The sequence below is a fragment of the Alligator mississippiensis genome, chromosome 2, assembly GCF_030867095.1.
Source record: "Alligator mississippiensis isolate rAllMis1 chromosome 2, rAllMis1, whole genome shotgun sequence".
Lineage (NCBI taxonomy): Eukaryota > Metazoa > Chordata > Crocodylia > Alligatoridae > Alligator > Alligator mississippiensis.
In genome coordinates this window covers 216,600,581-216,627,120 of record NC_081825.1, presented here as the reverse complement: position 1 = coordinate 216,627,120, position 26,540 = coordinate 216,600,581, and the positions used below count along the sequence as shown (strand labels likewise).

General features: G+C 43.5%; 1 protein-coding gene across 6 annotated transcripts in view; it reads left to right on the top strand.

Moving 5' to 3' along the window:
- Positions 1 to 26,540, top strand: part of SHANK2 (SH3 and multiple ankyrin repeat domains 2) — a 703,363-nt gene that overhangs the window by 73,144 nt on the left and 603,679 nt on the right. For all 6 annotated transcript variants that reach the window (XM_059722745.1, XM_059722744.1, XM_059722747.1 and 3 more), the window contains one exon: positions 18,641 to 18,867. In XM_059722745.1, coding sequence (XP_059578728.1) covers positions 18,664 to 18,867 — 204 coding nt within the window. In that variant the 5' untranslated portion in view covers positions 18,641 to 18,663. The remainder of the gene's footprint in view (positions 1 to 18,640; positions 18,868 to 26,540) is intronic.

The window sequence follows — 26,540 nt, the reverse complement described above, 5'->3', positions numbered from 1 at the left end:
GTAGTGCTCTGCTGCCAAATTTTTGGATCAGTGAGGAGCCCTGCAGGCTGGATGACATGGTGCTGAGGATGCAGATTTGGTTTGCGGGCCACAAGTTGAGCACTTGTGCTTTAGTTGAATCACTTCAACAATATTGTGTAAAATGAGGGTTACTAGAGAGTTATTCCTCTGAAAAGCACTGAGATTTACATGTATGAAGTAGTAAATAAAACCTACATATTATTTTTTATTTCACTTTTTTTTTTTTCAGAAAGAGCAGTCAGGTAAAAAAAAAACCCAATGGTGTTAAAATCACATCCTGTGGTTCATTGTTACATTGCATCAGAAAGTTTTGTGGGTTTATCCCAAAGAATTTCAGCTTTTTTTTTCTGCCTGGTCACCGAAACCTTGACCATGTTGATAAACCCTGGAAAATGTATGGTAAGCTGACTGCAACCTAGGATAGCTCTGCCTTTATTTACAGAGTGCTAAAATTGAAGGTGAATGGTTCAAAATAAAGTCCTTGAGACAAAAAAATCATAATCCACTGAAGAGGTCTAGTGCTTTGGTCTTATAGTTCTGCAGTTGTTGATTGGATATGTTCTCATGATTTCATCCTAAAACAGAGGATACACTTATAATTCAAAGCACTCTAGGGATGTAACTTGGTTTAAGGTGTTTATTTTTTATGTTAAATGATAAACTGCATCTGGTATTTAAGCCAGGGAAGCTTAAAGGTTTTGTTGCAAATCCTGCTTTATTTGTAAACACTTGTATCTTTTATATTTTATTTTATCTTGTACTTCCTTATTTTTCAGCGTAGTGAAAAAATCTCATTCTATGCTAACAAGTGAATATTGCTTAAGTTTTTGTAGCTATAATCTGTTCACTTTGCCAGTGTTTTTGCACCTTGCTTGAATTTTGGATAGGCAGAATTTGGTGAAGAAATGTTACTTGTACAATGGCTAGAATCAAAGTCCCAGAGCTGGGTCTAATTTCTAGCTCTGCCATGGACTTCCTGTCCTATTCAGGGGACCTTGGGCAAGTCACTTAGTCTGTGTAAAATTACCATGAAGCATTCTGCTCTGCCCTGTGTAGGCCACCTCCTATAGTAGAATCAATGTATTTGAACAGTGTCACAGATGAACTAATTAGCATGGGAGTAGACAGCTGGTCCTGTCACACCCCAGTGCTGTTGAGCTTATTGGAAGCATAACATGGACTCACCTACACAGCTTTCAATTTAGCTAGAAGCCCACACAGAAAATCACAGCATGCTTGAGGGTACCACTGCTGGGCATGGTAAATTTTCCTTGTAGACATGGGCTTAATTTCTCTGTGCTTCAGTTCTCTGGTGGTGAATTAGTGTAAGTTGTGCCAGCTGTTCATATAGCAGTGCTTTTCTTTCTCCATGCTGGCTCAGCAGTTTTTAAGCAATGTTTTGAAGGGCAGGACCAAGGGGAGTAGTAACCCTGTATGTGTTGTTCTCTCCAATCTGCTATCCCCCTATTATGCCTACTCACTTCCCTTCACACGTGATCAGAGAGGGTCACATTTATATCATGTAGTACAGTGGATCCTGATCTCCTTATGGATAACTTAAATGCACTTAATACGGATTTCTTAAATGCACTTGCTAAAAATAATCCAAAGGACCCCAGATTTCAAGTGGTATTATGGTAGTTCATGAAACTGGCATTTGAATTTTATCATTCAGATCTATCTATTCTAGTTATTGATATAATTGTGCAGAAATATGTATTCTCTCAAGAGGAGGAGTACCACAGTTCAAAACTTTTTAACATTGTCTGTGAAAAAAGAATGGACCCATTGGTTTGTGGTTGTGGTGCTCAACCTTTTTACATGGTGGACCAGGTGGGCCTTTCCTGGCCTATCCATGGGCTGGATGTGACCTGTGATCCTGATCTGGCACCTGGGATGGGCGTGGTGGGACCTCATCTGGCTGTGCACAGGGAGGGGGGGAGGCAGCCTGGCTCAATCCAGCCCCATGCAGGGCAGAGAAAGGGGCATGGCCCAGCCCCAACCTAGCTGCATGGAGATCAGGGAGCATGGCTTGGCCCTGATTTAGCTGGGTGAGGGGAGAAGGGGGTATGGACTGGCTCCAACCTGGCAGCATGGAGAAAAGGAAGCAGGGCCTGGCCCTGATCTGGCTGTGCTGCAAGAGGAGGCATGGTAATTTGGCAGTGGGGAAAGGTAGCCACAGCTCCCCCCCACCACATTTCCCAATTGAGGGGAGCCCTGAGGTTGTGATGTGATTGCTCTGTGGGCCATATTTGGCCTGTGGGTCAGAGGTTGATTGCTCTGGTTTGTAGTAGTCCACTAGCAACACTGTCTTAGACTCACAGGTTTTGGAAACACAGGTATTCTTAGCCTCACAGACAGCCCATCCATCTGGCTTCCCCAAACCTACCACCACTTGAAGTCATGGGGTCTCTGGCTGCAAAAGCCCCATGGGGACCCTTTCTTAGAGATATAATTCCACATAAACTGATATAAGTTATTAGAAACTGGTTCAGATCTGTAACACAACAGAAGTTGAGTGCACAGCAAACGCTTTCAAAATGGCCCAAACCAGTTTAAGATAAACCTGGATGGATGTAGTATCAGACTTAACTGATTAAGGTTAAATCGGTTTATTGAACTTTTATCCCATATCCCCTCCAGATTCAAGTTAACTCTCAGTACCCCAGCATCCCAGGATACTTTGCACCTCCCCTGCAAACCCATCCTCCCCCTTACAGGATGGGTGGGCTAGACTTTCCCCAAGCTGTTTGCTCCAGCTGAGCAGTGCTCTACCACCCCCCAGCTTCTGGCTTGGGCCACTGTAGGGATGTGGCTGCATTTCTGGAATCAAAAGTGAATGCCTGTTCCAGTTATATGTAATTTATCTGACCTGCACAGACTGAATCAATTCAGCCTCAGGCTTTTTGAAGGCTGCCCTGGCTACGCAGCAGCTGGAGCTACTGAGGAGTCTGGTGAATGAGAGGACAAGAAACTAGGCAAGTTCCTTACAGAGTTGAAACTAAATTCTCCATAAAGTCCTTAGAATCCAATGACCTGGCAAATTCTAATAAAAAGTTGGGAATTTTACTGATCATCTCTTGTTAATATGTAAGATATCTAGAATTTTATAAAAAGGAGATAGAGCATTGGTTCAAAGCTCCACTTGTCCTTATTGGTACAGTTTTGCTTGGATCAAGGCATTGTAAGAAATGAGAATATTTTTTACTACATTTAATAACTTGAATAAAACTTCATCAAAAACACAGTGAAGTACATTTATATTTTATATATAGCAATTTTATATATAGCAAACCATAAATGATAAAATTAACTTCAGTGGTACCCATATGTTGGAAAAGGAGAGGATCTTCTTGTGTTGATTTAAGTGCCTTGATCTGATATGTATAACAAGGCTGAAACAGCATTTTTTTCCCATAAGATTTAATTACCTTTGTATTTGAATTATCACAAAAAGCATTTTCCTCATGGACAAAGAAGGAAAAAAAAGCCCTAAGCACAAACAGCAAATTAATAAGCAACTGAGCTGTTTGCACACTAGGGAGCTAGGGTTGAGGTGAATATTTTCAATAAGCTCTGGGTTTTTTTCACCGCTGTTGTAAATCTTTTTTAATTCCCTTGTGTCCTTTCCTTTCTATCATATTAAAGTCTTTTTGATATTTATGTAGCCCAGTACAAGCAGAAGCTGGGAGCAGTAAGTCTGGAAGATAAAATTGCTTTCCTGAAATGCTAATGCTATTCAGGTAACGAAGGGAAAAAACTTCAGGGACAATAAGCTTTTTTTTTAAAGATGGAATTACAGTTATCTGTTATAAATAGATAAAACACTTTTAAAATCACATTGATGTTCTTCCAGTTCACTTCAAGAGAACTGTGAATAGCTATCTATTCACTTAATATGATTCTCTTTTTAAATAGTTGAGGGGAAAAAATAAACAACTTATTGTTGGGTTCTTGTTCACCTTTAGGACCTTGCATTACTGTCCCCTGCTAAACTTAGCTGTAACAGTGGGTTCTAAGTGTTTGTGGTATAGGAAAGAGTAGACTTTAAGTGTTACATCTCTTTCAAGCCTGTGGAAAAGCTGTTAAGTTGCAAAACAAAAATCCTCAACTGAGTAGTGTCATGAAATACCATGGGTTTGGATTTTTCTTTTGGTGCGGTCTATTAAAGATTGTCTGTGTGTTATTCTTTTGCTCCATGGATGTATCTTCCTGGAGCTGAAGCTTGAAAACCTCTCATGAGCAGCCATCACTCCAGTGGTTCCATTCACTTCACTAGGATTTTTGACTTGATTAAGGAACTATACCTATGAGTTAGTCATGTACATTTTCAGAACCTGGCCTTAACCATGTGGTGATGGGCATGTGTTTGAACTTGAGACTTGATGCAGAAAGGTCTCATGTTTAATAAGAGGATTTACTTGTGTGTCTGGGATCTGATTTGTATTGCCAGCTATGTTTTTTAAAAAGTTGTGATCTATGGTTTTCATTGTGCTTAATTGTATATTACAAGTAGAATTGAGGATGTGCTGTAAGATTACATTGAATTCTGCTGCTGTACTTTCCTTATTGTTTATGTTTGGATATCTTTTTAAAGAAAATAATTAGTCTGAAAAGTTCAAATTTTCAGGGTGAAGCTTCTAGTTTGTAAAACTATATATTGTTATATGCACTCTCCTGCTTAATATTTCTGATTTAAAATAGTAATAGCTGATATTTCTTAGGTAAACTGTAATTTGCCAATAGTTTCAAGGGTCGCCCATGAGGGAAATAAAATATTGATTGGTGTATTTACTTTGAGAAGAGTGCTATTGTCACTTTCAGCTTTTGTCACTTTTAAGTTTTTGAAGACTATTATATTGAGATAAACACACGGATTCATAGATTGTAAGGGGCTGGAAGGGACCTTGCATGATCATCAGGTCCAGTCCCCCTGCACTAGGCAGCAAAGGCAACTGGGGTCAGGTGACCCCAGCGAGGTGACCATCCAGTCTCCTCTTGAAGACCTCCAGGGTAGATGATTGCACCACCTCTGGAGGGGGTTTATTCCACAGTCTAGACACCACAACTATGAAGAAGTTTTTCCTAGTGTTAAGCCTGAAATGGTCTTCCAGGAGTTTGTGGCCATTATTCCTGGTTTTCCCCAAGGGTGGGTGAGCACTTGTTCACTGAGCCCTTGATGTATTCCTCTGATATAGCGGTAAGCTGCTGCCAAGTCTACCCTCAGCCTTCTTTTTTTTAGGTTGAAGAGACCCAAGTCCCAAAGCCTTCCCTTGTATGGCTTGCCTTGCAAGTCTCTGATCATACAGGTAGTTCTTCTCTGGAGTCTCTCAAGCTTTTCTACATCCTTGTTGAAGTGCTGTGCCCAGAACTGGATGCAGTATTCCAGCTGCGGTCTCACCAATGCTGAGTAAAGTGGAAGAATCACTTCCTTGGTTTTGCTTGAGATGTATCGGTTGGTGCATGCCAGAGTATTGTTTGCCCTGCTGGCTACAGCATTGCACTGATGGCTCATGTTCATACTATGGTGTATTATTACTCCTAGGTTCCTTTCAGTCATAGTGCTAGTCAGTTTGACATCAATGAGCCGGTAAGTATGTTGGAGATTATTCATCCCCAGATGGAGCACTTTATACTTCTCAATGTCAAACTTCATTTAGTTCTGATCCGCCCAACTTGCCAGCCTGTCTAGGTGCACCTGTATCTGCTGTCTATCTTCAAGCATGACCACGCTCCCCAACAACTTGGTGTCATCCACAAACTTCGCCAGTGAGCACTTCACCCCCACATTCAAATAATTGATAAAGATGTTGAAAAGCACTGGACCAAGCATGGACCCCTGAGGGACACCACTGGTCACTTCTCGCCAGGATGACACAGATCCATTCATTAGAACTTTCTGGGTCCTACACCACAGCCAGCTCCCTACTCACTTAACTGTCAAGCTGTTCAGACTGCAATCCTCCAATTTTCCCATGAAAATATCATAGGTTAACAGACCAAAGACCTTTTTGAAGTCTAGGTATACAATGTCGACCTCCTCTCTCTTATCTAGGTGATGAGTTACCTGGGCATAGAAGGACTTGCCTGTGATGAAGCCATGCTGGCTGTTTTTCAGAATACTACCTATTGCAAGTATATCGTACATAGAATCCTTGATGAATTTTTCCAGGATTTCCCCTGGGATAGAAGTTAGGCTAACTGGCCTATAGTTACTCAGGTTCCCTGTCCTCCCCTTCTTAAATATAGGTACAATATTGACCTTCGTCCAGTCTTCAGGGACCTCTCCCAAGCCCCATGAGTTTTGGAAGAGTTTCAACAGAAGTCTTGCATTGACTTTGGCCAGCTTCTTCAGCACTCGCAGATGAAGTTAATCCGGTCCTGCTGACTTATGTCTAACTTTTCTAACTGATCTCACCCCAGCGCAGTGTCAACAGTAGGAAGGTGTTCATTCCCACGATGCCTATTCTGAACCTTATCTAATATGATTTTCCTCTTAGTTTTGTGAAATACCGAAGCAAAGTAGTCATTCAGGAGTTCAGTTTTCTCTTGAGTCTTAGTAACCAACTGTCCTGAGTTGTTAAGCAATGGCCTCATGCTTCTATTTGTTTTCCTCCTGTTCCCTACATACCTAAAGAAGGAATTCTTATTGTCCTTGATTTCTGTTGCTAGTTTAAATTCAGTTGCCACCTTAGCCTTTCTAATCTTCTCCCTACAAGTGCGGGCTGTTGTTGTATAGACTATCCCAAGCTTCCATTGTTTGTATGTCACTTTCTTCTTTTTCAAGAGGACCACAATATCCCTATTAAGCCAAGAGGGCTTACCAGCCCTTCTGCTACCATTCCTTTGCAAGGGAATAGATTTCTTTTTTGCTTTTGAGGATCATGTCCTTGACGAATGACCACTCTTCATGCACTCCTTTCGACTTCAGTTCCTGGTCCCTCAGTTCTTCCCCTACTATTTCCCCACATCAACATGTACTAAACAGACAAGTGCCTATAGAGTGAGTTGAAGGGAAATACATTTGGAAATAAATTTGACCACGTCACTTTGAGAGAATTATATACAAAGCTGTGCATTATGGACATGAATTTAAAAAGTGTAAGTTCAGTGCGTAGCACCCCTGCATAAATGCATGCACTGCCTTCTGCCGTGAGGCCAACCTGGCTCCTTCCTTTTCCACGTGAGCAGGCCAGCTCTCTTCACCACCATGCATCCTGGCCCCCACTACATGTGCAGCATGGGCACCTGAGCCCAGTCCTGCATACTGCTGTGCCCATAGGAGTGGGGGCTGAAAGTAGAAGCTGGAGGAGGCAGGGGGAGCCCATGGGCAATACATGCTAACCCTTCAGGGGCTATATGTGGTGTGCAGGTTGCCAGTTGGACAGCCCTGTTATAAAGATAGATGTATTAAGAGGTCCAGAAGAAAACATTGCATGTTTATCTCCTGCGGTTTTTATAAGAGTTCTTTTGGAATGCATTGTAGTAAATCAAAATGCTGCAATTTTTCTGTACGGTCTAATTTGTTAACATTGAATTTTTAGAGAGAAAAACAACATACAAACAATCCCTGGGAAATTCAGCTAATCTTATTCACGGTAATTTGCTTATGAAGATTCTTGTTTGTTAATTTATTTATTGGCAAACAGAGGCTGAAAACCAGAGGCCCTAATTAAATGCCATGGAAATGAATATAACCTGTGAACTATGGTGAAGCCTTGAAACCACTCAAGGGACCAGCCATAGTTGATTGTTTAAAAGAGGTGGCCTTTAACTAAATGTCAAACTATTATGTTGGGAACCTTAGAGATATTTAAAATAAGACACTTAAGATATTTGGTTTCCAAAGGTATTCTTTGCTTCAAGCTCCACAATAATTATCATTTATAAATATTTAGCATATTTTCTTGAGGGTATGTTGATTTTAAGAAAAATTATTCTATACCAGGAAACAGCCTAAGATCAGTAGAAAAGAAGAGTATATGGCATATATTATTTCTTTGATTTACCTCATTCTATGCTGTAACTTTACCATTGCTACCTGTTTCATTCAGCCTGAGGTTCCTTTTGTACAACTTCTCCTTTAAAGCCTTGGAGAATTCTACTTCTACTTACATATTTGCTTGCATCTCCTAGTCTTACTTCCTTCAGCACAAGCCACTTTACTATTGCATTCTTTTTGTATCCTTCTTCCAGATGTGTTTTTGTACTTCCTTATGTCAAAGTTTCCCTTTATCCTGACCACAGTTCAGGATAGTGCTTCTATATTTACTGAATCTGTAGACAGTCTGATCCCTTTAGGCTGAGCACACTGGCAGGGTAGCAGGAAGAATCTAGGATTGCTGCTGCTTAAGGCTAACCTATTTTCCCATAAAGAATTTAGTAGAGCTGAAGGTGAGAAAGGAGCAAATACCTGTAAGGCAATGTTGTGTAGCTTGAATAAGAGATATTATTTCACTGAGAGGTCCTAAGCTTTGTAAGGTAAAGAAATAATTGTTTGGTGCAGTGAGATGCTATTACCTGTGGCTCAGTACACATTTCTCCCTTAAAAATATTTATTTGGATTGTTAGTTTTTTAACACAAATAAAAATGCACATAATGAGAACAGTAAGCCAAGTAGAATCAAAGTGAAATGGACATTAAACCAGAAATGCGCATGTGGGTGTTTGAATACAAGTGGTTGTATGCATAAATAAAACAAGTATTTCTGAGTGATATAAAGAACTCTGTTTCATAATAACTTAATATTGCCTAGCTTCACTAGCCTTTTCACTGTGCCAGTTCAAAATACTTCACAAAAAAAGCAAGTATTATTATTTGCACTTTACATGTGGGTGATGTGACTTCCCAAGAATAACAGCAAAATAGCCCCCCAAAGCAACTGAGAGAGGAAACTTATCAGCCTTCTCATAGCTTGGATACTTCGAATGTTTTTTTCTTTTTTTGTGATTTTTTGGGTTTTTTTGCTTTTTTTAAGAATCCCAGCATTAGCTTTGGTGATAGTTCTGGTGCAGGATGCTTGCAGCATTAGCTTCATATAGACCTACGGCTTGTCTATACCAACTCTGAGCCAACCCTACACACACACCCTATCCATTTACTCCTTTTCTGTGACTTATGCTGTCTGTCTAGAGCAGTGGTTCTCAACCTCATGAGATTTGACTCGCCCCTTCATAGACATGGGGTACTCCTCAAAAAATGCCAGCTCTTAGGCCAAGTATAGAAGTTACATTTCTTGTGAGGTAGGCACACAGAAAGAGCTCTACAGCCATAACTGAATAGATAGCCAGGGCACAGAGCTCTGTGAAAATGGTGGATCCTGCTCTAAGATAACCCTGGATGGATATGGTATCGGACTTCAACGCTAAGTTAGAGCATCGTAACAAACATCTGTACCAGGTGTCATTGCGAGTCACGGTAGGTCACATTCCACTGGCAAACCATGGGGGTTTGCGGCACTCTGCTCACTGCCCCCACAAGGCAGCTCTCTAGTCTCAGCCAGAGATTGTGTGGTCTGCCCAAGCACTGACAGGAGTCGGCAAAGCCCCTGTTTCCAACCCTCTCTTCCCCCTTGTTCCATGCAGCCAGCTATGAGCCACTGTGTGGTATTATTGCTCAGTGTACAGATATCTACCCTGTCTGGGCATTGTAGACTGCAGCTTTCGATTAAGTGCTGTGCTGTTTGCTGGACACTGCATTCACACAGGGGGGCTGTCCAAAATATTCATCTTGTATAGTGTTGTTTTGAAGCATCCATATCCAGATCTTAGTGTGTTCAGCTTGGCCCATAAATCTCTGTCAAGGTCATGCCCAATGGGGGACTTATTTGGTGTTGGTATAAAATTCTGTAGGAATAGATTTCAAACCCAATTGCTCTGAATGATCATTTAATTTCCATTCACCCCACCCCTGATCTAAACTTAGCGTAAGGCCACAGTACCCAGCCTGCTGGACTTTCCATGGGTCCATAAACCTGGAAGCAGGGGAGAAGTCAGAGTCTGTCTTATTATGTCACTTGGTCCAAATGCTCAAGAATACATGGAATACATCTGTGTGTGTGTAAATTGTTCAGCCTGTTATGAGTATGCACTGTTAAGTACAGTGTCAAGCTTTTTAGTATGACAACTTTTGGATCATACAGGAGCGCGGTAATCTGGTGCGGTGTATGCCATTGTAATTGCAGTGGTTCTGAGCACTTAGAAGTTGGAATACCATGTCATGCTGTCTAAATGTCTTAAGGCAGCTACAAGTGTAAAGACTTTACTGCTGACCTTCTGAATATGATGTTTATAGTTGAGGGAACCATCTAATGTATGGGTGGGCAATTATTTGGGTTGCCACTTAAGAAGTTTTGGTGAGCTGCTGAGGGGATGGGGTGCTGACCTGGCCTTGACCCCTTGTCACAGCTGTTTACACTGGCTGGGCAGGTGCGGGGGGGACAGGGAGGTGCCATTTGATCCTATTCAACCTTGGGCCATTCCACTCCACACCTACCCCCAGGAGTGCCGGATGGAGTGGGGAGGTGGGCAGGGTCTCCTTGGAGACTGACACAGGGCTCCCGTGTGCAGGGCGAACTCAGCTGGGTGGATGGGATGGGGCTGTGGGTGGGCAGGCAGGTATCTGGGAGAAGGATGTTTGTGGCTGCGGCTGGGGCTGCAGCTGGGGCCGGGATCATGAGGTGTTGACAGTGTGGGGCTGGGGCCTGGGGCAGAGCCATGATCCGCTCCCTGCCCATCCCTGGGGCTATGGAGAGAGAGAGAGGACCGGAGACTGTGTCGGTTGTGGGCAGCTGTGCCTGGGATGCAGATAAAGTAACCACCTTTTAAAAATGTAAAGACAGGGCACCCCCTGGATGAATTGCCCATTGCTTTGTCTGGCTCCCTAAACCACCCTAGCTGAGCAGCACCCCCTGCCCCACTCTCTCCCTCACTGTGGGGGCCTTGATCTGCCCCCCCATCCCTTCCCCGGCCTCCACCCCCATAGACTTGCCTGCAGGGAGCTGCTCTCCTCACTTCCCAACTGTATTTCCTGGCTATGTGCTTGTGTGCGGGTGTGTGCATGCATGTGGTGCTACTTCTTTCCCACTCCCAGCAGCTCCAAGCAGCCTCTTGCAGGCTGGAACACTGTCAGCTTGCAAGGGAAAACCTGCTGTTTCCCACAGATACCTGCATGAGGCTGTGAATAGTCATGTAGCCTTGGACTGGAACTAGAGGTTCCCATTCTGTGACTGTCCTGCCCAATTAGGGACCAGTGATCACCCCAGATGCAGGGCCAGAGGAGCCCAGGGCCAGAGACCCATGGCCCAGTGCCAGGGCATGGACACTCAAAACCCTTTGGCCCTATTCATCTAGGGAGTGCTCCTGGTCCATGTGGGTGAGGAGCTACTTGGTCAAGGCTTCGTGGATCCGAACAGCTTGCTTTGGTGCGGGGCTGAGGCCATGTGTATTGATTGGGGCAGGGGTGGAATACAGGCATCTGGAACACGCCTGCATGCGCACACAAACACACACCCACACAGAACTCAGGCATCCAACACACACTTGGCAGGCACAGGGTGCTCTGGATGGGCATGTGTGGGCTGGCTGGCAGATGGCTTGTGGCCATGATGAGCTGCTGCTGCATCAGGTCTAGGTGGATGGCTGTGATGTCTCCGCCAGGCAATCAGGGGTGGCTTGGCTGTTTGGCTCTGCTCATGACTCTTCGGCAGCCCAGGGAGCCTGAGGGACATGCTGGGAGGTGTACGAGACACCCCCTACTGGCTGGGTTTGGGCCATTCAGGCAGGCTCTGAGGACCCCTCCTTCCCCCCTCAAAGGCTAACATGTTCTTCCTCCTGACCTAAATGGTATACTTAGAGTAAAGCTTAAAAGTTAACAGTGCTTCTGCTGCTGGCTTCTTGAATGCCTGTACTTCACCTTAGTTTTCACTCTTTTTTTTTAATTACAAAATAATGATAGAGCAATTCTTTTATTGCAAAGAACTCAAAAAGACCACAGCAGGTCAGAATGTTTTTTAACACTGTGGATTCCTATTTAAAATGCATGGTTTTATCTGGTGAAACATGTTTGCACACCTAAACTGCTATCATTGTTTGGCACACCATGTCACCCTTGACTCCAGGGATTTTATTACCTCTTTTCTGGGATTTGGCATTCTTGTGAGGGGTGAATTTCACAGTGGCACATCTGGTTTTGGGGTTGAGATAAATGTCTTTTAAAGTATCTAAGTATCAAAGTAAAATGCCTCATGAAAACATACAGTATTTCACAAAAATTCTGAAGTAAACCTTGTAAAATAATGTGGTGAGCTTAATGAATTTTGAAGCAAAACATGCATTTCAGCAGCGATGTTTACAGTTGAAAGACAAATATTGAAGGATTTTAATTACTGCTTACTAAAGTGTATCTTATTGTGATAAAATTTATAGGTAAATATTTTGTATTATGTACTACATGAAACCTCACACATTACTGTATGCTAATTATTTTGATTGAGGTTCTTGACCAACTGTGATGTTTTAAAACTTTTATTTTATTGTGAAAAGATGGATAAAATAAGTTTCATTGTGTGAAATGTTGTAAGTAATACCTCGTATTTCTAAGCAGGAAAGGCAGAGATTGCCAGAAGTGAATTTCTCTAGTCCCAAAGACAAAATATTTCCTGGGAAATATACTATAGTCCTAAAACCACCTCCACGCTTTGGTTATACATTTACCTTCCCTCTGCTTGTGTCTAAGTACTGTAGGTTCACAATGCAAATTGAAAAGCACAAATCATTTCAAGTGCTGGTACAATGAAGTAATTCACAAAAGTGAAAAACAAGAAAAAAAAGCTATTGATCAGAGTGCAAACGATTAAACTGCTTTCAGCGTGTTAAAATTTTGCTAAGAGTTGACTTTCTGTAAGTGTCTGATATAAAACAAACTTGCAAGTATGCAAGCAGAATGATTTAAAGGACCTCTTTAAAGACCTCTTTCTAATATTCTGCTACTTCTAGCTGATTATAAATGACATATTATCTGTTAATTTATCAATGGTAGAAGTGTAAAGTGAAACATAAATTACACTTACAGATGATAGGTGAAGCTGAGTTCTCGCCATACAACTTGACTTCTTGCTGTTCCATTCAGGTTTGACCCCTTCTGCAGACCAATGCTTGGGGTAGTAACTATGGTAATAGATGTCTTCACATTTATTTTCTGTTTCTAAGTGGAGATCCACTCTTGTTTTTACTGACCTTGTTTTCACCAGGAAGAAATTGTTTTCTTACATTAGGGGTCCCAAAATCATAGCAAACACCAGGTAAATGCAATATAAATATATTTTGTCAGGTTGAGTTAAAACCTAGGCTCCCCTCTAGGCTTTAACTCAGTCTGTTAACATGAGAAAACTACAAAATGCCTTGTCTTCAGTAGGATTTTACCAATAGTTTAACATTAAATAAGAAGACACCTTTTTCTTGGTGCTGATGTACCCTTCTTGACTCTTGTAGGTGAAAATTGAAACACTTCTTTTTGATTGAAGTTTTATCCTTCAGAATAAGGATTAATAATTATGGTATATGTATCTATATGCTACAGTTCCTGATAAGTAAATTGATTTTCTTCTATCTCCATGCTTGCAAGTTCTAGATTATACACTGTGTTCATATTCAGTTTTTATTTTCAGCACTCTTTTATAGCATCAATAATACAACTGTTCTACAACTATTCAATAATCTGTTCTACAATTTGACTTTTATATTTTTCATCTTTGATTTCTCCTGTTAGGGTGCTGTTTGTTGATTGTTTGCTTCATTACACAAATTTTCAGTGAACTTAGTTGGCAAATTGCTGATGAAAGTGGCTGAAAAGTTAGGTATTTGGGGCTGTATCTGTTCAACTTTTAAGGCATTTAACCTGGACTGAGGCAGAATTTAGGCTCTTAAGTAATGAGGAGAAATCCACATCAAACTTGCTTAGCAGTTGCAAAACCATTTAGGCATCTACTTTCATTAGGTAGGTCCATTTTAGCCTTGAACAGATTTTTAGGCATCTAGGCTTTGGTTATGGCATAATGTCAGAATGATCCAGATCAGCCATCTTACATGACCAACTCCTACCTGTTGCATTCTTAGTTGTCACTGTGGGGCCCTTAAGTTCTGCTAGAGCCTGCAAGTCTGTAGGTAAGGGGAGATAAGGTAAGCAACATGTCTTCTGATCATGGCATCCACCATTTCTTGATAGCTTAGTAGCAAGAGCACTTGTCTAAAAAAATTAGAGACCTAGGTTTTAGGTCCACCTAACTCAGGGGATTTAGAGCTTCATTTTCTACTTCGCAGGAAGAGTGCTGTTAACCACCAGGCTATGGGATAGGTTGAGTGGGTAGCCATACTTCCTATAAACAGATAAAATTTGCCCACTGGGCAGCCAAGAGTACAAGTTTCATGGAACCAGAAAGCGAGCCAGCAAGAGGGAGCCTGCCTTTGCAACCTAGTTGTTCTGGCAGTCTTCCTGCAGGGGTAGGGAGGAGGGGGAGAGGGAGGAGTCCTGCCTGGCAAGTTGCCCCACCTGCCCTGGGAGCTCTGGACTTTACTGGCAGCATTATTTCTTTTTTCACCAATGGTTATTTAATGTAAAATTCTTAAATAGCCCTGGAAGCTAAGACTGGAACCTAGGACTAGAATTGCATAGAATACTGTCCTCTTCACTGAGATATGGAATCACATTGAAAATCACCAAACTTTTATCTCTGAGTTAGCAATGTGGAGTTAGGGTGGAAACAGACACCACTTTTCAGTGCCTTTGTGTTATCATAAAAATGTTTATGGTGGCACAAAGGAATAGCAAATAGACATCCATACATTTTATCACACCACAATGTGGCCATAACAAGAGGTAGTAATAAATTGTGCAGCTTTATTGTGATGGATGCCTATTTGTTTTATGGTAGGAGAGCCCAAGCATCTAAAGCTGCCTGTATTCTCCCACTACTGTGGGTATTGGCACTGGATTTATGACCCAGATTCCTTGTTCTGGGCAGACGCAAACCCTCAGACTGACCACAACCTCTCCATTTGCTAATGGGCATATTTTATTGATACACAGGGATAACAGATAAGAATAATGCAAAGAATTTTATATCTACCAGTCCCAGGGTTTACATTGTTGAGGTAGGTCTGGCCAGTAAGTGAGCTTCACTTTGAGGTTCTCTCTTGAATGTCAGACTTCAGCAGCTGGGAGGTTGGAGGTGGAGGCCCCCCCTGCTTTGGTCCTTTGGAGTGGATGGGATGGGCTGGTGATGGTGGCCTCGGGTTCCCCTGTCACAGGGCACCTTAGTGCCTGCTCCTAGAGAGGAGAAACTGCCAGGGAGAGAACCCTGCCAGAGCCAATTGAGCACAGCTGCGGGTTGCTGGAGCAACTAAGGGGAGCCAGCTGGCCAGAAGGGGGCAGGGCCTGGCCCTTATAAAGCCCAGGGCCAAAGCCAGGCTGGGAGTTCTCAGCCAGCAGCCGGAGAGGCAGGAGCTCCCTCAGCCGAGATGTGGAAAGGAGCATGACTTGCAAGTACAGCTCATGATAGCCCTGAGAGGATGGGCACTAGGGTTTAGCCAGGGGGCTTTAGGTTTGTGTTACAGCCAGGAGGCTTGAGTTTGTTTGGCTTTGTTATTACACCTGGAGGCTTGGGTGAGGCTGTAGGGGTTGGAGGAGGCCTCATAAGAGGGCGTAGTGTCCTCATAGGAACCCCAGAGAGTGTGGGGTGCCCTAGCGCCACAAGGGCGCGTTATTGTCATAGCGCCAGGGAAGGCGCAGCTCGCATGCCAGTGGGTTGCAGCGCCAGGAGGGCGAGGAGCGCAGCCAGTGGGTTGCAGACAGGGGACCGAGACCCCGGATTGCATGCAGGTTACATAGACCCCAGCCCCAGGGAGAGGGGCGATTTGAGTGAGAAGCCCTGTGGGGGCACGGCGAGCCCCAAAGAGGGGGAGCGCCACACCGTGTTATTGAGAAGCCCCGTGGGGGCATGGCAAGCCCCAAAGAGGGGGAGCGCCATACTGAGGAGCCCTAGAGAGGGGCGATATCGAGGAGCCTGAGACGGGCATAGTGAGCCTGGCCGCAGGCTAGTGCGGCAACACCCCTCAGACTGAGGCAGGGCGCTGCGGTTGCCCCGAGAAGACAGGGAGTAGCAGCGCGGTGAGCCGGGGTCAGAGAGGGTATCCGTGCGGTTGGCCAGGGAAGGGCCGAGGCCCGCTGGAGAGTCCCTGAGCAGGACCACACCATCAGAGGAGGCCCAGTGAGAGGCTGGGCACGAGAGAGAGCCCAGAGTGGGCTACACTATAAAGGAGGCCCGGGAAGCGGGCGGACAGACTTAACAACGTCTATTACATCTGCGAGGCTTGGGGCGTGGTATTAGGGGCTGGTAGGAGCCACGCATAGCCCATAAGGCTGGGGTGCTTGGGTAGCGCCCATCATACGGGGAGACCCACGAGGGGTCCAGGAGCTTACGTGCCCGAGGAAACGCAAGGTAGCCTCCCTATTACATATTCCATCAAGACGTGGCGGGCGAGAATGGAGGGTGCCCTCGGGCATAAGTAGCGCGGTGAGAGGGCCTCAAAGAGATTGCGGCCCTCCGTGAGGACCCCGCCGTGACATCCCCTTTCGGGGACCCTTTGCTGCTCTATATCTCTTCTTGTGTATCCTTTTTCTCCTTCTGATGTCTCTATCTCTGGGCATCATTAATTGGTCTCCCTGTGGTCATCATACTGTCCATATTCTTTCCTGTCAGCATATTGTTTTGTTTCATAAACCCATTACATGCACACATCCTAATTTGGGCGTCACCAGTTTTTCCTAATTTGGTCTATATACCAAAATCAGAAATTCCAAAGGCTCTGCAGCTGGGCACTGTGATCTGACCAATGCTGCAGAGTCCCTTATCTCACGTAATGGAACAGTGTGGTACATGTCTTCAATTTTCAAGCCTGTGAGTCTGTTTGCTGCTTGCCTGCATCAGACAAAGTGGGCCTTGAAGGAGACTTGTCATAAACAGATTAACCCTTGCCATTGCCCATTCTAATGCAGTATCTATTTTACCTACAAGCCGGTTCCCAAAGGCAAGCCTTTAAATACCATTTTCTAGCTATCACTGGGTAGGTACTTCTAGGGGTTGAGGGGCCTAGTCCTGTGCCCTGGGAAATCTTGCACCTCAAACCCCAAGGGTGCCTGCCTGGCTTTCCCCATTTCCAGAGAGGTGCTCCTGGCATTCTCCAGGGCATGTCTGAGTGGGGAAAGTTGGGGTTTCCTGCTTCTAGAGATTCAGAGATGCGCCCCCAGGATCTCCAGCATGCATCTCTGGAGAGATTGCTGGGGGCAAGCGGGGGACTCACTGGAAGTGAGGAAAACCAGAAGACTCCACTGCAGTCCAGGGACTAGGGCCACCAATCAACTGATGCATCCTGGCACACTTCATTTGGTGACATCTGTTTCTGGCCTTAGGCACCATCATCAGAAGGAGAGATGGAATTTTGTATGTACCCCTCTTTTTGGGGTTTCTTGTTAATGAGCTGATGAGTCCAGTGCTCCTTTCTGTGGATTCCTTTCCTGGAGCTGAGCGCATAAAAGCGAGGCATGGTTACACTCTGTCACTTTGTCTAAGCCCCACAGAAAATGTAGGGATAAACATTTAAAACTTATCAGCCATGCTAAGGGACTTGAAGTTATGGCTGGTGCTGTTCTCTTAGCTCTAGTTTGTTTGGTGAAGCACATCAACCAGAGTGTAAGCCGGGAAAATGATTTGTGCTATGGTCCTAAGGTTGTTTAAATGTATTTTTCCAGAAATCATACAGTTCTGTTTTTAAAACAATCACTAATGTATCATTATATTACCATGAAATGCAATCACTGTGTATTTGTTTAGTTCTAAGAGGGATTTATTGTATTTTTTCTAGGAAATAAAAAAATGAATTCCTGGTAGCCACGTTAGCAACATATAATTCATGTTTTAATCATAAAGAAGCCTTCATCCCCAGTGAAGAACTACAGTCCAATAAATGGTTCAGTGACTGTGAGTTAGAAGGCTTGACTCTTTATTCCCTACTTTTGCTCCCAACTGGGTGGATGACTTCTGGCAAATCGTGCCTCTCTTTTTTGCTCCATAACAATGCTGTATTACATAAAGCACATCCCTGAATATAATGCATACCCTGGTTTTTCTAGACAGCTTGAAGAAAAAACCGTCCTTACCTTGCAGAGCAGATCCGGGGTCTAACCCTGTATGCTGAGTCTATGACTGCATGCTGAGTCTGGGGCCACCCACTGGCTCCAGAGCCATATGCCAGGTTGGACCCAACACCTCTAGTCTGGGACTGTACACTAGCTATGGAAACATGTGCTGGGTCTAAACCTGCACGCTGGCTCTGAGGCCATGTGCTAGGTATACCCATGGACCAACCCTGCATGCCAGCTTGATCTGGCTTGAGGGGGGTGTGCTCCTCAAAGTTTTTAGGGGCCCCGCACAGATGACAAAAACAGATGACTTCATTGTTAAATAGCTGTTCCTTTTAAAAAACAAAACACAGAATTCCGAACTGAACCATGTTTGAAACTTTACTTTTAATTTGTTTTTTGTCTTGTGTTTTCTGTTGCTAGCTACGTATGGTAAGAAACTGAACATGCCTCGCAGTCCAACATCAAGTGAAGATGAGATGGCCCAAAGCTTTTCAGACTATTCTGTTGAATCTGAATCAGACAGCTCCAAAGAAGAAACTATTTATGATACTATTAAGGCTACAGCAGAAAAGCCAACCAGCAGAATGGAAGATAATCAGAACAACACATTAGTGATACGGATAATAATACCTGACCTACAACAAACGGTAAGGAAATAGCATTAAAAGTCTTTTTAATATTGGGCTAGATCCTCAACCAGGATAAAATGCAATTAGTGAAGTTATGTCAGTTACTGAAGAGCATGCCTATTTTCATATATTTTGAAATATATGAGTTTTCAGGGAATGGGAAGGCTGCTTTGACACATTGTAATTCTTGCACATCAAAGCACACACAGTTAATCACTGAAATTAAGGATGTATTAACAAATATCAGCCAACCAGCCAAAGAATTTAAAATTGTCTGACTAATCTCTATTTCTTTTCATGGCTCTGGATTAAGTTACCTTTTTTTGCCTGGTAGCATAATTCCACCAATTCCCCTGTGGCCTACAAAGTAGCAGAATACATGAAGACACAAAAAGCAGGTTTTTTAAAAACAAAGAAACTGGATTTTTCTTATATATCAGTGGGTGTGTCTACACATGCATTTGATCCAAGATCAATTTATTTGCATGTAAACTACTCGTGAGTAAACATTCCTGGGCAGGTGTCTACACATGCAGGGAAGCATCCTTATCTCTCAGCTCAAGCTCTAGGGTTGTGGGACCCAGACTGAGAGATCCTTATCTTCCAGCACAGGCTCCATGATTGCAGGGCTGGCACTGAGAGATCCTTTTTTTTGCAGCTTGAGTCCTATGGTTGTGGAGCCCAGGCTGGGAGATCCTTCTCTCTCAGTGCCAGCTCCATGATCATGAGGCCGGCGCTTGGAGAAAAGGATCTCCCAGCCTGGATCCTGCGACTGTGGGGTTTGGAATGGGAGATGAGGATTTCCCAGGCCCAACCCCATGATCTCAGAGCATGGGACATTGTCCTTGCACCCTGACAACAGGCAGCTCCTGGGGGCAGGAAGCAATCTCCTGAGCATATTTGCTCATGGTCAGGAGTCTACACATGCGCTACTGCGCAGGTACTAATCACGAGTAAATTTGCTACTTGAATTTTCAGGTAGAAAATTTATTCATTATTAGAACCAGTTACTGCACAGTAAACATCTGCACATGTAGACATAGACACTTACTGCACAGTAATTACCTCTACTGCTCAGTAAAGCATCTTGTGTAGACACATCCTGTAGGAAGCTGAAAAGTCAAAAGCCCAACTTCAACTTCCTTACTCCCTTTTATAGAATCTGCCAATGGCATATTCCCTGTGATTGAACCCAGAATAGGTACAAAAAGGGAAAAGACAAATGTAATGAAAGTTCATTTTCAATATGAAAAGAAGGGCCTTTCTACAGCCAGGGAGGGATGGACTAGAAGAAGTATCATAAGGTATGTCTCTACAGAACAGGATGATGTCATCATATAGAGCTTACCTGAGTTAGCTCTGCCTGTACCAGAATCAGAAGTAATAAAGCCAGCTATGTAGGATAAAGAAGGAGATTGTGGGAGAGGAAGGGAAATTTTCTTCATGGTTGCAGTAAGGCATGCTTCAGACTTTTGTTTGAATTTTGACTAAATGTAGTACTGTTCTGTTTGACTTTTAAAGGGTATCAAAAGTAAAAGTATATATTTTTCTGGCTTAAAGTCTTCCATCTTGGTATGGCTTCTGCAAATCTACCATTTTGTAAAAAATGGAGTATCTTAATCAATCTTAAGCTTAATTATTTTTGCACCATATTAATACTAGGGCATTGTAGTATGGCTCCATTAGATTTTTTTCAGCATGAGAATTCAGGCCCTGGGCCTAGTTCTGATTTACAGAGTCAGAATCCTGCACCTGAGCACAGCCCCATTGTCTCACACACTTAAATATTGTTTAAATTAAATAAGTCTGGACCAAGAATGGATTTTGTAAATGTAGGCCATTTTGGTGCCTCAGTAGAACTGCTTTGCCTACAAAAATTCTGTGCAGGGGAACAATGGAAAGCAGGCTATTGTGCTTTGTTAGCAGGCTATTGTACTTTGTTTAGTAATGACATTTCAAAAAGTTTAGTAGTGACATTTCAACACCATTTAAAAGTGCTGATGAGCTTCCACAGCATTTCCCTGTTTGTAAGCAGTTGTCATAGATTTAATATAACTATTTTCATTTTTTCCTCACCTTTTCTACTTCCTGCTTAGCAGATACATGTAGCATAGCTGAAGGATTTGAATTCCATTCATAACTATCCTTTGTTGTTAGAGGAAAAGAGAAAGAGGTACTATTTGTGTTGAAGAGCTTTCAACTTCTGAATTATTTCTTAAATTCTAATACTAACCCTCTTCAATGACACTTTGTACTTCTATTTATTCTCATTTCAGAACACTTTATGAACATGAGTGGGCCAGATTCTGCCTTCAACTATTCCATATTTAAGTATAGTTGTCCCAAAATTGTCCCTAAAGTAACCATTTGAGGTAGATTAAAAGAACATTTTGGCAGAAAGAATCTGTTTTCTCCGAAAATTTAGCTTATTTTCAAGAAAATTGAAAACACTAAAACTATTGTTTGGGTTTTCACTTTTTACAAAAATGAAATCTTACCAATGGTTATCAAAATTCTCCAGCTTTATCAGTAGCTCTATAGCAGAAATAGGTTCAATGTATAACCCTCCTTTGATGTAAACTAAACAGTAAACAGAGAGCAGTGGCTCTGGGATAAGCAGCTCAGGTGTGAATCTGCCTAGAAGAGGCTTTTCTCTGTGCTAGTGTCTTGGAGTGGCTGATTGCTTCTAGAGTATTTGCCTAATGCCTGGTGTGTGTCTGAGAGTGTCCCTCCCCTCCCCCCTGGGGTGTGCAATTTATTTTTCTTTTCCCTTTTCTTCCTTTTCCTCCCACTCCTCTTTCCCATCCCCATTCTCACTCCTAGAGTGACTGAGTGACAGGGCTTGTTCTGGGTGGGGCTGGTTTTAGGTAATTGAGAGGTGGAGCTAGGGTAGACAGCCTTATAAAAAGGTAGCCCCTAGCAAACTGTGGGAGCAGTGAACAGAGGGCAGCAAAAAGAGAAGGAGTTTGCCTAGGGAGTTCGTCCCAGGAGGGAGCCAGGGAGAAAGAGACTGTGCCTGTGCATTTGTGTGTGGGTGGGAGCATGGGCAAGGGCCCTGGTGCGGGTGCTTGGTGTGCAAGTTTCATAGTTTCATAGTTGTTAGGGTCGGAAGGGACCTCAATAGATCATCAAGTCCAACCTGCTGCCCTGGGCAGGTAAGAGTTCTGGGGTCATATGACCCCAGCCGGGTGCTTCTCCATTCTCCTCTTAAAAACCCCCAAGGTAGGGAAGAGCACCACCTCCCTTGGAAGCCCATTCCAGATTCTGGCAACTCTTACCATAAACTTCTTCCTGATGTCCAACCTAAATCTGCTCTCTGCCAGTTTGTGGCCAGTTCTTGCGGTGTTTCGTTTTTCTCTCTCTCTCTGCCCCCCTCTTTATTTTATCCTTACAACACAGGTGTACTCCAGGGAGCAAAGGAGGCACAAATGGAGTCTGGATCAGCTGCTGTGACCTGCGTAGGGTCCCAAGAGGGTAAAGAGCACTTCATTTGCACCAAGTATAAGCTGGTGTCTACTTTGAAGGAGAAGATCCAGAGATTTGATGCACAAGAATCCATGCTGGATTAAATCTGGGACCAGGAATATTACTTGGATTAGAGTTATGAGAGGCTGGTACTAGAGAGGCCAAAAGGCAGTGAGAAGTGGCAGCATGTGACTACTCAAAGGAGGAGGGCCCCCAGTATTGAAGAGGAACCAATTGAAGTCAGAAACTGCTTTCCAGCAGCCTGCAATGGAACTGAAGACGAGGTAGAGGAGAGGGCATCTGCAGGCATGAGACAGAGGAGGTAGCAGCTTAGAGAGTGGAAAGTGCAAAACCCCAAGAACAGGGGCTCCAGGACCACTGCACCAAGAAGGAAAAGAAGAGTGGTGGTGATTGGTGACTTGTTTCTGTGGGGAACCCAGGCACCAATTTGTTGTCATAATGTGGGGCCCAAGAGATGCACTGCCTGCCTGGAGCCAAATTCAGGACATCACAGAGCATCTCCGAGAACTCATCCATCCTTTGGACCAGTACTTCTTCTTGCTTCTCCATGTAGGCACCAACAACACTACCAGGAATGACACTGACCAGATCAGAGGTGATTATAAGGCTCTTGGCAAGAGGATAAGGGAGCTTGGAGCACAATTGGTATTCTTATTGATGCTTCCTGGGGAAGGCAGGGGTCCAGGCAGAGACTGTCGTATCTTGGAAATGAATACACAGCTGAGTTGGTGATGTCGATGTGAAGGCTTCAGCTTCTTAAACAATGGGTGGATGTTCTTGGGAGGAGGGCTGCCATCAAAAGGATAGCAGCCCTTTTGTAAGCAATGGGATCCCTCCAGCAAGAATGGGGAACAGCATCTTTGGGAGTTGTCTGGCCAACCTAGTAAGGAGGACTTTAAACAACCCACCGTGGGGGATGGTGATCAAAACCCTCCAGCAACAGAGTATGCAGTCCAGAGGGGAAAGGACTCAATGAAGCAACTTAACCTTGGGAAAGCACCAGAGAGCTACAGGACTGCAACAAGTGGCACAAAAGGGAAGTGAGGAGGTCAAAATGCAAAATACATCCAACACCCATATACAAATGTGAGAAGTATGGGGAATAAACAAGATACACTGGAAGCTGCAGCCTGTGAAAAGAACCATGATCTGATAGGCATAACTGGGACCTGGTGGGACAGCTCTTATGACAGGAATGTGAACATCAAGGGTTACATTCTGTTTCAGAAGGACAGGGTTGGGGGCAAAGATGGTGGTGTTGCCTTGTATGTCAAAAACACATATGTGTTCCCTGGTTCAGGAGGAAGAAGACAGCAAAGCAGAATGCATTTGGGTGAAGACAAAAGGTGAAAGACATGGCATCAATATAATGGTGGAGATTTATTATAGGTCTCCTAATCAGGAAGAGGAGGTGGATGAGATGCTCTTCAAGCAGGTGACAATTCTTGGAAGAAGATTTGGGAGTCTTCATAGACCACAGACTCAATATAAGTTTGCAGTGTGATACAGCTGCACAAAAGGCAAATGCGGATCAGTAAAAAGCATTAGATGCAAGACACATGAGGTGATAGTGCTTCTCTACTCAGCACTGGTTAGGCCACATTTGGAGTACTGTGTGCAGTTCTGGGCTTCACATTTCTAAAAAGGATGTGGAGAATTTAGAGAGCCTCCAGAGGTCAGCAACAAAGATGACCAAGGGCTTGGAAGACAAGTCATATGAGGACAGGCTGAAGGAGCAAGGCATGTTCAGCTTGTGGAAAAGGCACTTAGGAGTGGACATGATAGCAGTCTTCAAATACTTGAAGGGCTCACATAAAGAAAAAGGGAAAGCACCTTTTGTCTCTTGCTGCAGAGAGGACATGGACCAATGGCTTCAAGTTGCAGCAAAGTAAATGTAGATTAGATATCCAGAAAAAATGTCTTCATTATTAGAACAGTGAGACAGTAGAATAGACTTCCTAGGGAAGTTGTGGACACTTCATCACTGGAGGTGTTCAAGAAGAGGTCGGACAGCCATTGGTCAGGAATGATCTAGGTGTAGCTATGCCTATTTTCTACCCTGGGTATTTCCTATGCTTCTGGGCTTTTTTGGTTCCTTCCCTCTGACAGCCCCCCCTTTTCTGTCACAGTTTTTAAGCCTCTCGAGAGGCAGTGGGTGTTGGCTACAGCTAAGGTTGGGGACTTCAACTGGGGTGTGGCAATTCTCCTGATAGAAGAAAAGCCAGAACTTCCTGGCTTGTGGGTCTTGCTCCTCTGCTCAGGGTCAGGCTAATCACCATATTTGGGGTCAGGAAGGAATTTTACCCCATGGTCAGATTGGTATGGAGTGTGGGGTTTGTGCCTTTCTCTGTAGTGGGTGGGGGGGGTGCCCTCTCCCCAGGACCTCTTGAACATATATTGACAACGTTTTATAGAAGCAAGACATTGGCTGCCATGGTTGCCCTGCTTTACCTGTGGCAGGTTAGGGTGTTAGGTCTATGTTATGTCAGGGTTGAGGGTACTCCAATGCACAGTTTGGATTATAGTTGTATGGGATGGTTTGAATAGAGATGGTCCTGCTTCAGGCAGGGGGATGGACTAGATGACCTCTGGAGGTCCCTTCCAGCCCTGCTTCTTAGGACTATGACTATGATGTGACATAGCATTATGGATTCCTTTTTACAGGCATGAATACTGAGGCACAGAGCATAATTAAATGAATTACTGTAAGTCACACTGAAAGCCTATGGTAGAGTCAAGGGAAAATCTCAGCTCTCCAACATGCTGTATTTTTGCTACAAACTAAAGCCAAAATTCTCCCCTACTCCCTATGTAATTATAATTAACAGAAAAGATGCTTTAAAATTAGATTGCTTAATCAAAGAAGCATGAAATTATATCACATGACTTTTCTGTTTTTGTTTTTGACTGTCATTTAGGAATCATGGTTATGAATATTTTTTTTTTATTTAAGCCAATTTCAGGACTTTGGGTAAATGGCTGATTAATTATTTAGGAACAAAGGCTTGTCATCCTACACTGATTGTGTTCTACATCACTTATTTCATTGTACATACAAAATCAAGCACTGACCATCATAAGAGAGAGTGTGCTATTGTAGGAAAACTGGTACTTACGACCAGTGATGTAATCTTTACCTTGCTGCACTTTTATTTTGACCTGAACCTGTAACTTGTTTTGTCAACTGAAACAGTATAAATATTATAAATCTTGTAAATGTTTAACCAAACTCATTGAAGCTTATAAATAGATGTATTTTTCAATTGCTACAATAATTCTCTATCTATTCTTTGTGTAGCTGTTCACATGAATAGAGAATTGTTTTTTATCTTGCCTCCATTCTCTCTCTTACTTTACGTATAGATTGTCCTTTAGTGCTTGTGCAAAGCAGGGAAACTAAGAGACCCCCTATAGTGCTACAGGTCACTGCACATGGTACATGTTGTGCTACGAAATGTAGCACTAAAGAGAAGTCTGTTTTTCATTCTTAAACATTTTTGTAGCATTACAGGGGGACACACATGTCTTCCCTTGACTTTTGTATAACTACAAAGGCATTTTTAGCACTACAAATGTAATACCTGTCCACTGCCTAACTCGGTCATATTTTACTTTCTGCTTATTTTAGGGGTAACTATTTTATGATAAAAAGTGGAATGCAAAAAGCCACATTCTGTCAAAAGGAAATTTGCAAAGAGCCTTCCTCAACCCTTTCTGTATAGAAGCCGGCCCCAACTGTATTCTGTCTATATTTGTATTGTCTAGTATAATAAGGTATTAACTCATCATGATCCCTCTAGATAACTACTGCAATAGGACAGTAATGGGTGCAGACAGAAGGGCAGCTCCCAACTGTAACTCAGAATGATTTCTGCAAAGCGTTCTGAGTTACAGTGTTACTGTAGACAAACAGACCTTCACTGTTGGTTCCAGGGGGGTGGGAAATCTAGCTGGGGTTGGGAGCCTACAAGCAGGTTCCCATAGCAATGTCCACGGCTTTCTGCCAGTGCTCACTGTTTTCAGAATGGGAGGGGAGAAAGGCAGTGGAGGGAGCTTGTTCTTGGGGCTCCCCAGCCAGTACTGAAGGGTGCAGTGGGTGAATTGGAGCCCTGCCCCACCTTGGGGGGGTAGGGGGGGTTCCAATACACTTGGTCCACCCTCCAAGGGAGCTGAAAATGCCTCAGACTGAACTCCCTCTTCCCCCT